This window comes from Phaethon aethereus, assembly GCF_964289735.1.
Source record: "Phaethon aethereus genome assembly, chromosome: 2".
Classification (NCBI taxonomy): Eukaryota; Metazoa; Chordata; class Aves; order Phaethontiformes; family Phaethontidae; genus Phaethon; species Phaethon aethereus.
Window position 1 is genome coordinate 135,286,393 of NC_138582.1, and position 13,616 is coordinate 135,300,008.

The following is a 13,616-nucleotide window of genomic DNA, read 5'->3' on the forward strand; positions in this document are numbered from 1 at the left end:
GCAAAAGTGTCACCCAGTGTTAGAGTGGATATGAGTTATGTATTTGGCTTTTCAGTAGTGATTTCTCTCTTGAAAAGTCACAAGCCTTCAGTTCCTGAAAAGAATAATTTGCTGTTGTGCACTAGATTAAAAGCAGACTGATTCCTTCAGGGTACGGTACCTAGTGCAATGAGTCTTGCCTCTTGACTGAGAGATATTGGCTCTCTATGCAATTACCATGGTGAGCCATCTTTGGAGAGGTAGACAGAAAGTTTCCACTGTCCACTCAAAGCTGCCTTTGAGACCATGAAATAAACCTGGACTGTAGTTTTAAGTGCTAAGTACTGGCATGTGACAGTGAAATAAGAGTGTGGATCTCAGCTGAACAATAGGCTACTGAGGTGCGTCTCCAAGGCCCAGTGCAGACACGCCAGTTCGACTCCCCAAGCTATATTGCCTTGTTTGAAGACTGTACTGAATTGCACTGCACCTGGTTCATGGGCTGGATTTGGTGTCGGTACATAGTGCTACACTGCATTACACAGCATGTGCATGGAAAATATAAGCTTTACATTTAAGACATTTGTTTAATCTTTGATAGGAAATCCAACGATGACTCCTGGGTGAGCAATGGAACCTACATGGAGCTTAGAAAAGAACCTGGTTTTTCCAAACTGGACAATCCTGTCCTCTGGTGAAAGAGGAGCCAAGTGAAGATATTCCGTGTTGTATTTTGGATCTGATTTAGAAGAAGTATATATAAAATATATCTATATATTTACATAAATATATACACACACACATACACACATAAAATATATGTGTGGGGCATGTGTATGTGTGTAAGTGTGCATATCTCCAGAATTGTGCATAATTTAGAATCTGATAATTAATTTGTTTTCTTTACTCTATTGCAGTGATTGTTCAAATGTATAAATACCCTAACTTCCTTTTATAAAATATTTAATAAATAGTACTGATTGTTAACAGCAAGAGGGAAAAGAGGAGCTTTTACACTACTTTTCCAATGTGTAATAATGTCAGTTCTGAGTTAACTTATGCCTTATTGAATTGCATTGGAGACAGTAGCATCAGCATCTCCTAGCTGTGCTGAGAAATCAGAGTGCAAGCCTTAGTAACTCAAACTGTAAGAAGGCTTCCACAGTTCAATGAGCAGTTCAGCTGTCTCTGGGCTAGTATAAATTATTATCAGACTATCAGCTGGTGTTGGAATCTGAGTATGATTTCCTTTGCTGTCCGGAAAAAAGATTTAAATAAGCTTTTATTTCTGTTACCTTTCTTCTTAGCTTTATGGAAGAAGTAGTTCCGAGCTTACATCAGTGGTTCTACTGCCTTATACGCAAACTGTACCCGGCTAATGTAGTGCTAGAAATTCAGGAATCGCCAAAATTTTCCACTGGGAATCTTCAGACTTTATAGCCCCTAACAGGGCAAGAGAAGGAGATCCTTTGTACATAAGTCAGTGCTTGAGCACTGAGTAGGTGAAGCAGGTCTCTTTTTCCAGTAAGTAAAATCTATACAGAGCACGTAATCCTGTGCTTCCATAGCTTCATTTGTTTTTATTAACCTGAAATTTGCAACAGTAAGACTTTTTAAAAAGCAAGCAAACTGATTGTTTTAAGCTAGACGTTTTTTCTTAGTATTTTGATATTTTCTACCTCTTAAGAAATAAACAGCATATTTAAGCTCTTGTATTTTAAAAATTACCATCTGCCTTATGGAGAAATGTATGGAGTCTTTGATCTTCCTCTGTTTGTTTGTTACATTCAGATAAATATTCAAGTGTCTTGCACTAAATCAATTGCATCTCTTTCCTGTGATTTTATACATATGGCTAGATTTGTGAAACTACTAAACCATAGGTCAGAAATATAGCAGGAAACAAATGTAGCAGAAGTGGCACTTTTGAGTGAAGATTGTAGAGACGGGCAGTAATTTTGGTTTTTTCCATCAAATCACAATGCCACAGTCATTAACAGAATAATTTGCATTCCTGCCTATCTGCAACTCAAGCCTGACCTATGATTCTTCAAATCTGTTCTACGTGGCTGTGACACTCTGGCATCAACACAGTTTCCAAGTTTAGACCTATATTCTATCACCACCCGCACCTCCCCTTTCTTTTTCTTACATGCCACTTGAATGACACAAAATAAACCCAAACGCTGTTGGCATGTTTAACTGGCTTATGACTGGAAAAATTGGACAGGGCATGGATAAGGGAGACTCCTAGCGGGGCTAGTAGCTTAGAAAAGCGTGCACTTTACTGTGTGCTGCATTGTTCTAAAGAAAATCCATTAAAAATGGACCCATGTATTATATGTAACATGAAGGAAATACTATGAATGCTTCCATTTTAAACCAAATCTGTGATGTCAGATCAGGTGTATATTTGAATTTTGCTTTTGGTTACCATGAAACCCCATTGTCTTAGAGGCAGATGAATGCTTTTCCACCTTTTTTCGTTTTGCCCAGGAACTCTGCCTCACTATCATTTCTGTAACTTATTACCAAAGAAGTTAAGCGTAATTCTTTCTATTTAAGAAGTCTTTTAAAGACTTGACTACTATGCCAGCATCTTACAATAAGGCAAGGCTCGCATCAATATGAAAACAAAATCTGGGCTTTGGTTCCAAAGGAAAGCCTTTGGGGGGCTGTTTGGCTTTTCAAGGAAAGTGAGGATCTCTTCATGGCTGGCTCCCTTCCTGTTTTTTATTTTTGTATTTACTGTCAAAACTTGGCACAGAAATTAGTTGATATTTGTAATTATCCTTGCTGTTGGTAATTACCATTTATACTAAAAATAACATTCATTTAACAACAAAAGAGGGTAAGGGAAGCTTTTAAGAAAGGGAGAAAAATTTGTGGAGGGTGCATTAAACTTGCTTATCATCATATTTGGTAGCTACTGTGATTACTGTCTGATCTGATTGCTGGATTTGTATTTTCTATGTATGGAGGGGATTTCCTAATAGTTGACAGCATCTGAAATTAAAGGATTAGAGGCCAAAAGGTGAAGTTAAAGAATTGTAATGCATTAAAATCAGCAGGTGTTAAACAAAACTAGTGTCATATTGGGTGTTTGAGTCATGATTTTTGAGAAATTGGACTGGTAGCGTTGCCTTGTATCTTTCACACACACACAATCATTAAGGTTGGAAAAGACCTTTAAGATCATCAAGTCCAACCATCATGCCCACTAAACCATGTCTCAGTCTAAAATGTTTAAAATACATTTGATTAATGACAAGAAGCATTGGGCTGAGTAGTGCCTTACATAAAATTTTCTTCAGCAAAATTCCCATATCCAGAAGGTAAACTTCATAATTTTATTATCATCTCCAGAAAAATAATGCCTGGGAGTAATCCAGGACATTTCTTAAATACATGAAGAAAAATCATTGCAGAAGTAATAGGTCCTTTTGTAAATCTCTGATACACACCTGCAAACACAATGTAGCCAGTTGTGAAAGATCCTCTGACCCCGTGTTTCCAACTGCAGTGTAGTTGTCCCTGCTTACTTTTGTACAAAACAATTGGGTTTAGTTGTTAAATTTCTGTCAACTGTATATTAAGAAGTGGAAGAAAATTGTATTGATGTTACTTCTGTGTATTTCTGCATAAAAATATATTCATCATTCACAAACCTTAATATACTCTATACAGTTATTCTTGGTAAAATACAAAATTTTGATAATTTTCTTCCCCAAAACTTTAGATGTGTTAATGGGTACAAAATTTACATTAGCTTTCTGCAATATAACTAAGACAGCTCTTGTTTTTAATAACTAATGTTGAGGGAGTTTTTCCCCCCAGTTTCTACTCTGAATGGTAAAAAGAACGTACCGGGCAACTTACTGCTTCCTTTCACATGCAGCAGCTGTTTAGCTCAATGGATCAGTCTTAAAATTTCCTGATGACCATTGCCTGCTGTTAAAGCTCTCTTATTTGATGACTTTATAAACATTACTTAATATGACTTTGGAGGGCAGCTTGAGAAGCACTCATCTAGCACTGCCTTTCTTTGTGTACCCATTCACAAAGTAAAAAAACTCACTATAAACTTAATGTCAAGACGATGGAGCAGCTCAGGCCTTTGGGTGTTAAAACACTGTCTCAGTTTTCAAATTCACAGCAAAGAAAGAAAAAAATACAGGAAAATAGTGTTCATAGAAACAGAAACCCACAGCTCTACTTCCAGATTTGCAGATCTGACACTTAGTTTCTGATTTTGGTGCATTGTAAGTTTGGAATTATGAAACAACAGTGTAACTTGTTTAGGAGACTACTCTTGATAGCATAAAATGCACTTTAGAAGACTGAGTGGGACTGCAGTGCTCCATTAATCATTGCATTAATTTCTTAATCTCTCCTCTCTGAGACAAGCTTTTTGTGTTAGTTTGCCAGCATGATCTACTTCTTTTAGATGCTTTTTGAAATACAGATCTGGTAAAGTACTTAGATTATTTATATAGAGCTCAGAAAATTAGACGCATGGAAGGAAGAGTGAAAACAGCCAAAATTTTGAGAAGGAAACATCCTAGAGATCTGTTCTTCCATCAACAAGTTTTCTTCGAAGGGGCTGGAAGCAGGATTGCTGCTTTCTTGTAAAACCCAGCCCCTGAAGGAGGTGGTGGTTGCAAACACAGTCGCCTTATTATTTGGCAGTTTAGTGTTGAAGCCGGATCACTGTACAGAAAGGAACACAAATTCATGGGGCCAGAATGTACAACCAGGGACAGCTTTGGAGTTGCACAAAGGTCCAGTGCTGGTCTCAAAAAAAAAAAAAAAAAAAAAATCCCAAAAAACAACCTAAGAAAAACTTCACCCCTTCCCATGCCCCACCCTTTCCCTCATATGTTTACAGTCCTGTTTAGGTTTTCTGCGTGGCCCCTCATATCTCAAAGTCCTTATTCCGTGTCCCATTTTCTCTTTATTAAAAAAAAAAAAAAATCAGAAGAATACGAAAACAGTCCAGAACGGACTGTTAAAACAAGCTTTTAAATGGCAAATCATGCCTAAAAGCTGTAGTTAAAAACTTTCCCCATAAACATTGTGGCCTACTGCTGTACCTTTTCCTTGACTGTGAACAGGATTTTCTTCCCACTTGCACTCTGGAGTCAGACCACAGCCTGGTAAGGGTAGCATGCTACGGAAATGTGCAGCTATATCTGCTCAGCATACTCCCAATTAATGTCCTTGCATCTGCTTTTATGTAACTGTCTTCTGTCATCTCTCTAGGTGACCAGCTTCTCAAAGCAAGAAATTTTCAGCGTATATTATTTTGTTCAATACAGCTTTTTTTTGTGTACTACTCATATAGAGGGGGCAAGCTGAAGAGGAGTGCAAAACTTGGCCCACAGTGCATATATAACAGAGAGGATGAAATCCAACCTCTCCATATAACTGAATAGTTCTTGCAAGGGCTGGAGTCAGATGGTGCTATTCAAAGGACTGAAGTTAAAATGGAAGGATTTATTGGATGAGTGAGTTTTCATTCATGGATTATGCCTACTATAAATAAAACTCATAGTATTCATTAACTCATCCTTTCTATTTTCTAGCTACTGATAGGTGCAACTTACTCCAGCAGCTGTGGGTTCATAAGAAACTGCACGTTATCTGGCTTATCTGTTGAAACTTAGTAAATGCTGTAAGTTACCACCAAATACATTATCATACTGCTCAGTTCTTAGAGACTGTTCTTGCTGCAGCTTTTGAAAGCAATAAGAGAAATTTTCCACATCAATAGTTGCCATATGTTAAAAAAATATTTTAAGTGGTTTCTTCTTTATATAAATTGCAGATTTGGTGTTTTTGTTGTCTAAAACAAAGCGTATTAAAGCTTATGAGAATGTTTGGGAGGTTGATCCACAAAAGGTGATAAGCTCCTTCAGTAGCACACCTTTGAGATGGTTGGTATCCCTGAGAATCGGGCAGCCTTGTATTTATGTTAACAGTATTTTACGAGTTCCAGTATTGGAAAAACATGCCACATGTATGAGGTATTACATACACAAAGCTGCTAAATGCTGAATTTGTTGTTTGTTTTGATAGGGCATTAGTGATTTCAGGATGAAGAAAGATTATCTTACGTGTTAGAATCATCACTGACTTTCAGATTTTTGAGAAAACTTTCTGTAGTCAGGATCATTCCTGTTTTCTGCTTTACTTACGGCAAAAATTTGTAATAATGTTGGAGCACCTTGACGCGCAATTTGATTTATTATTTTTGTCTCTGTAACCAATTTAGTTGGATGTTAATAAATCATACTTGCAAAAGGTCATAGAGCACCCTGACTTTTTCCCAGGGGTTGTAAGGATCTTTCTTCAAAGTTTGTTAGTCACAGCTGAAGTAAGTCTAGCTGCTGTAGTGATCTGTGCTTTTTACACTTGCCAAAATGGCAAGTACGAAAGAGCATCCATCTGCTAGAAGCCTTATTTAATCACTCTTACAATCTGTCTGGTAGTTGTGCAATGTTCCAGTTGTTTATCACTTACCTGCACACACTGTACAGCACTGTCGTATGGCTATTATGCCACACACCAGGGCAAGGAAAGGGGTAAGCTGATGGAATTAATTTACAGCTGGAAGTTGATTCTTAAAAGAAGATTTTAGTAGACAGATGTGCAGCATAGATGTTATGCTTTAACATCAATGTGGAGACCACAAACCACATGTTCTCTGTACAACAACTTTTAAAAACAAGGAAATGTATTTACTGGATAAAATAAGTAACTGGAAGGAAACAGTATTAATGTGGTGTTTTCTCCCTCAGAGGTGGTGATTCAGGACAGCTTTGCCAATTGGAACTCGACTATGTCTCACAGTCTCACCATATGTGCGTAAGATGCAATGCAGACAGATTAGGATCTTGAAAAATGTGGGAGTGCAGTGAGTGTAATTCCTGACCAACCTGTAATTCCTGACTGCAGTTCTGCAGCACTTCCCAGACTCAGTGGGTACAAAGACTTGGTGGGAGGGAGCGTGGAGGTTCCAGGAAGAGCTGGGAAAATTGGATCAATAAATCTGTTACCACGCAAAATATCCGCAGCTGTTGTACATGGCAGAATAAGGATAGAGGCCAAAAGACAAACAGCTTTTATAGTGGGAAGAATCAGCTCCTGTTTTTTGAAATCCAGCTATTTTGGTTCTATATTGGGTTAAGGATTTTGGAACCTGCTCATCACGTCACTGGGAATCACTTCATTGCTGATTAATTTCATAGAGATATAACGTGCTTTAATTGGTACCTGAAATAACTAGCATTTAGTTGAAGTTGCTGGGAGGATAGCAGTTTACAGAAGCAGTAATATTTTTTTTTTTTGTAATTATAATAGGGAGAGGAAGATGGCAAGGGATCCTCATTATTGGTGCCATGATCATGAACACCTAGGGCAGTAGGAGGAAAGAATGTAGGGTGAATTCCTCATGATTGCCCCTGGAGCTAACAACATGCCAAGTACCCACAGTGTGGTTAGTGCTACCCAGACAAACAGGTTGTTCTGCCCTACAGAAGTGTAAGGTAAACTTGTCTCCTATAGACCTTGCATCCAATTTGTGTTTAAGTTCAGTTGTCCATTTACAGTAATCTCTATTTTAAAGTCATTTTGCTTACTGCAAAATGATTCAAACCACCATAGCGTGAGGAAAAACACTGACAGCTGAGCAAAGCTTGCTCTGCATAGTAACTGACACATCTTGGCTTCTTTATCTTTTTTTTTTTAATGCCTCTGTTACATTTGTTCCATCTTGCATACATTGCTCTCCATGCTCAATCTGTTGATTTTTAACTTAGGCCCCCTCTAGTGCAGCAGATGCATAAGAATTTGTAGGGTTACTCTGAGTTTTTAAATGGGGTTAAAAGCTGGCCAGATACCAAATTCTGCTCTGTACTTACGAATTTGTATCTTTGCATACTCTGTACCAAGGGAAATATTTGAAATTGCTACATGTAAACCCTCCTTTGAGGTAAATCAACATTGCTCCACTGAGCTGAGTATAACTGAGGCTTAAGTTAACTGAGAATTTGACTCTGGGTTCACTGATGTAGGTTTTTACAGTCTCTTGGAACAATTATAAATTCCTGGAAGAAAAGATGTTGTGTATGAATATCAGCTGACTTTTCTGTCTGTAATTTTACAGACTTCAGGAACTACTGGCTTTCTCTAATGTGCTAGGGCACTATTTCCCTTTGAGGATTTTTTGAGCTGATGTTTCACTTGCTATTGTAATAAAAGCAGCTGTTAGAATTTGAAAACATGATTTTTTGCATAGTTACCATTGATTTTCTTTATTAAAATTCCTTTAATAAAAACTTGCTTTCCTAAATTACAAATTTCCTACTTTTGAACTTGTGTTTAAAAAAAAATATATATAGAAGCCATGATAAAGGCTGCAGTAAATCTAGTTTGAATTACTGCAGTACATGCCTTGAAAAACCCTTTCCTTCTGAGGTTTTATGAGGATATGTCTGCAATGCCTAGATTGCTGCCTAGAGCAAGAATATTATGTAGATTTATCAATAGATGAGAACCTGTCTAATAGCTGAGAGAGATTTACTGTTTTGTTTACTCTTAGGTTTGTTATCATTTCAGCCATTGACAGACTGAAGATAGAGTGAAGTCAAGAGATCATCCTACTCGTATTCCATTGTTACTTGCACTTCAGTCAGTGAAACAAATCTTGTGAGAGCAACTAGAGCTATATAATAGCTATACAGTTTTTTTGGATGGGAAAATCAATTTTCTTACGAAGTTCAAAAATAGCACACCAAATTCTTAAGGCCTTATTCCCTGTGGGAATAACTTCTACTGAAGACTTTGCCTGAGAAGGAGCACTGCAAGTAGGTCAATTAGAGCAACTTTGACTTTTTCTCTCTCAGCTCTTTAGGTACCACGGGATGGTGAGCCTAGCCTGTATTTAACATGTCCCCTTTCTTCGTTTTGGAGAGAGAGTAAAACTTCAACCAAAGTTGATGGAGGGCAGAGAACTCAAGACTATTATATTCTCACCTTTTGTGGATATCAGAAACCGGAAAAGAGATCTGGATGTTCCACATTGCAAGAAAGTCCATAGTAGGAGCTCCACTATATTTTATCTAGCTGCAAAGCCTCCTAAAGCTGGTACTCATGTGAATGCTTTGGAATTGATACCAACAGGAATTCTTTTGTTTGAAATAATGGGGGAAAGGAATGAGAGGAAAGAGTATGTATTGTTGAAATAAGATCCTCAGTACTGAAGTGTGCAGTCACAAGGTCCTAGCCAAGAGCCTGACTGCAGTTCATGCTTTCCCCATACCAGTTCCTCATTGTTTCCTTTCACACTAATGCTTCCTCTCAGGACACAGCTGGTCTTCCTTCTCTCTTAGAAATTGCATTGCTCACACTGTGGTGTATTGGCACTGGTGAGGCTGGACAGTAACCACAGAAGAACCAAATAAGCCCCAGCTCAAGCTGACTACGACCGGTTCTGTAGGAGAAAGTGCATTCCCATCTCCCAGTTGCAGAGAGGGTGGTACTGGCAATAAGCAAGACATCCACCCAAGGTTACTTGCATCACCCATTGCAGATGCTACTCACCCAAAGCGATGCGTCATTCAGACAAACAGGGGCAGTACCAGCAGCAAGGAACACCAGTTTCAGTTCTATGATAGAGCAAATAAAGTACATTTTTAGCTATCAGAGAACAGGCCAGCACTTTGTTTCATACATGAGGTTTTTTTCCAGCATAGTGAAGACCTGCTCTGTATGTGTAACTGCAATATAACAAACAGCGTCCATAACGTGGAGTTGTGTGACTTTAGCCCTAGCCACCACCTGTACAAATTTGCAGGACATCACTGGTGTGTAGTGGTTCCCCCTCTGTTCAGAAGGACAGCTGCAGCCTCTTACACCTACCAAACTGTTTTGATGCATCCTGTTTATGGTACCTTGCTGTCTTTTGGGGCAACACTGTTGCATAACATACAAAGAACTCCCATGCAATTAGCAGCCTACACAGTTTTGAGCTGCTTGCCACCCCTTGCTCTTTCTTTCAAAACGGTGTTCTTTTCAGCCCTTGCTCCTTCTTTCAAAAACAACGGTGTTCTTTTCACCCTGCTTCTCTACCCAGACAGTTCTGCAGGCATTTCTTAACCCACTGTCTGCAAGACATTGAAAAGCAGATCCTTCGCATCCTGAAACTAGGAGGCAGCAATAACAAGCTGAAAAATGAAATGGCTTTAAAAAGAAACCTTAGTCTTGGTACCCAGTGGGGCTGAATTATCAGCCCTGTGCAAAATGGGGCAGGTTTTTTTCTTTCCGTCCTCCCTTGCGGTGTGCATTTCCGCAGCAGAAGGTGCAGCCGGCTGCTGGCAGCTCCTGCTGCAGAGACCCTGGGGAGCCGCGGGAGCCCTGAGTCATCCCGTAGTGGCAATGCAGCCTCACAGCTCCTCAGGACCCTCTGGAGCCACTGGCTTCTTTGCCATTTGTGGTTTTCTCCTCAGTGTATCTGCTACTTGTGTGGGCCATGGCATGCTTCAAAGATCTCTAAACAAAATTCTCTGTTTCTATCTTTGTGGGTACTTAAAAGATGCATTTATTTTGTTTTCCTGAAAAAAACCCCTTTCAGATTTTCCTGGAACAGGAATTGCAGGTGTTGTTCAGTTCTGAAAGAGAGACTGAGCTGACAGTTACCAGGCAATGAGAATGGGGGTTAAGGAGTAGCAAAATATAACGAGAGACACAAAAAACAAAAGGGAAAGACAAAATTTGTTTTAAATCATAATAACGCTACTGCTACAAATGTTATAGTAGATGAAAACATGCATCTGGTGTTATTCAATGAAATATTAATGTTAGCTTCTGAACATTTTGCAAGGTTTGACTACAGCCGTGCTCCAGTTCTGCGTCAGTGTAATACAAACACCATCCGGCTCGCTGCCTTGTGAGGAACTGCAATGGCATACTGCGGATTCTGCCCAAATCATTTGCTCCTGCAGTCATATAGCGTAGTGGTTCTGAGGGCGCTTGTGCATACACATCCATTCACAGGATGCAAGAGGAACTATGTGAACCAGAATAAACCTGGGGGGCTGATCAAAGCACGTTGTTCCTTACGGTCAGTTTTCCTCTTGACAGGGGCCTTCAGTCACAGGCTCTTCCCCACGGATCATTTAACTCCTCTTGTTTTGCCAGTCTTGTCCTAAAATTCCCATGTATTTTTAGATGTGCCTTCCTTAGTTCTTCCATTCACTGTAACTTTAAGGTTGTCTATAAATAACAAAATCAATATGAACCGCACTGATTTTAGGATCACCTTTTTTATTGATCTGAAAATGTAACAGTAGAACAATTATGAGTGGAAGTACAATTTATTAAGTCAATGTGTATTATGCAATCATTTACCATCAGTTGTACCTAAACTGCCCATAGTACTAGGCACTGTACAGCTATACTATAAATACTATAAATATTGCCATGTGCTGTACAGTTATATTTTAAAGAACCCTGTGCTTACAGTCTGAAAGGTGTATGTGTGCAGAGATACAAAGATGAAGTGCCTCATTTTTTGGAGGCTCAGTAACAGGTATCCTCTGTTTGCAATGTTTTATTGAAAAAAAAAATTATCCTAATACAGTTTGTCATTTGACTTTCTAAGTCCTGTTCCAACTGTCTGAGAACCAAAGATGTAAAAAAAGAAGAAAAATTAAGAAGCATAGGGAATAAGCTTTATTTTAGACTTTTGTAGTTTAATGTGGAATAATCTGCTTTTAAAATAACTGTTTATATAGGACCTACATAAATGTTTGGGGCTCCTACACAAGAGTTCGATAGCCATTCTTTTCGGCTAATTTATAAATCCTACTACTGAATAGCTTGAACAATATAGCAGCCAGATGGTTTTTGATAAAACATTCATGAGACCAGATGGTTCATAATAAACTAGTATGGAAAAAGACTTTTTGAAACGTGCAAGAAACGTTAGCTATTCCTAAGTCTTCATTTATCATTAGTGTAAAAGAAATAAAGTTCTGTGGCTGCCATCTAATCTACTATTTAAAGTTAGAAGCACTTCGTTCCTGCAGCTTCATGCAAAGTGTCCTCCCTATTACTGTTAGAGACATCACTAGATGACTCCTTAGATAACCACAATCTATTAGCCATGATCCTAGCCTACTCTCTCTGACAATTTTCTTAAAATCACGGGAAAAGGGTCAAATTATCACAAGGTTTTTGTAGGTAGATCTTTAGAAAGTTACAGCTACCCTAAAACACAGTCACTGCGGGGATAAGAGAGCTGTTACAGTGACAGGGGGGAGCCCTGTACCACAACACATTTAGTACAGAAAGGTAGATACAGTGCCAGTTCTCCCCGTGCCAACATCAATACTCGAGACACCAAGATCTGACTGAGTTAACAGCAAACAGGTTACACTGAGTTATACTGAACACATCTACTGCCTTCTGCGTCTTGGCATGGCACTCTCACGTTGTCCTTCCAAGGAACTAAAAGATCCAGAAGTGAACTCTTCTCTTCCTCATATTGGTCCCTAAAGGTGACAATAAAACAGGTAGCCTCTAAACAGTGGCCAAACTCATCTCACAGGCAAAATCTTCAGATGGTTAAAGATGCCACCTTCCCATTGCCACCGTCAAGAGACGAATGGACAGAATCTCACATAAACGGGTAGGAAAATGCAACAGAATGGCTTTCTGGCTGCTTTGAACTCCCACGGTCCCTCCTGGCTTACTGCACCCTCCCACTGGTCTCCCCTAAGCAAGGACACAGTAATTTGCTGTTTGCTAAGCTTGTCACTAGCTGCTGGCACTGTATAGGATAGCAAGAAAGCTGTTCTTTGCAACAGAAAATGTTTCAGGGGGACTGAATGGTATACACAAAAACTACAGAGCATCCCACCAAAACAGGAGATGAATTCGAATGCAAAATACAAATAAGGCTGGTTAGTTGATTTGAAAGAAATAAACAAACGAAATAACTGCCCAGATCTCTTATTCTTGCAAATGGAAATGTGGGAAAAAAGAAGTTCATTCTTTTGCTGGTGATTTGGCTTATGTTGCTGGACACCGTTAAAAAGATTTGCTACCCCAAGTATCCTTCTTTTCTGTATAGAAGCCCAAAATAGTTCCACATTTTCTTCCCATTTCCTCCACAGAACTAAAGCCAGCAGACCCTTCTCCAGCCAGTGTGAGGGTTTAAAAAAAGCCTAGCATGCAGCAACAGAGAGCTTTGGACACCCTCCTGACACACCAATATACAGGCTGAATTTCAGTGAGCACTTTCTAGCCAGGCTGGATGCAGCCTGAAACAACTCACTGATGGCTACAAGGCATTATATGTTAGTATATCAGTTAATACTGATCCCATTAAAGCATTTAGAAAAGTTTTTAAGATAGAGAAAGAGGAAAAAAAAAAGTAGCCATTTAAGAAATTCCCCTTTACAGCCAATTTTGGACTTATATCCTAATGTCAATGGTTGAAAAAAATAAGGCTGGATTATGCCATCATACAAAAAAAAAAATTAATGCCAAATGCTTATAGGATGCAAAGACCTTTTCTGTACTTGGTAGGAATAACCATTCTGCAATGCTGACATCTTGTGGTAGCCTGTGCA

General features: G+C 38.9%; 1 protein-coding gene across 4 annotated transcripts in view; it reads left to right on the forward strand.

Annotated features, from left to right (window-relative positions):
* OSBPL3 (oxysterol binding protein like 3) overlaps positions 1–677 on the forward strand; it is a gene marked incomplete at its 3' end in the record, with an annotated part of 48,419 nt that extends 47,742 nt beyond the window's left edge. For all 4 annotated transcript variants that reach the window (XM_081996912.1, XM_081996914.1, XM_081996913.1 and 1 more), the window contains one exon: positions 581–677. In XM_081996912.1, the coding sequence (XP_081853038.1) occupies positions 581–677 (97 nt within the window). The remainder of the gene's footprint in view (positions 1–580) is intronic.
* Positions 678–13,616: the final 12,939 nt, after the last annotated feature.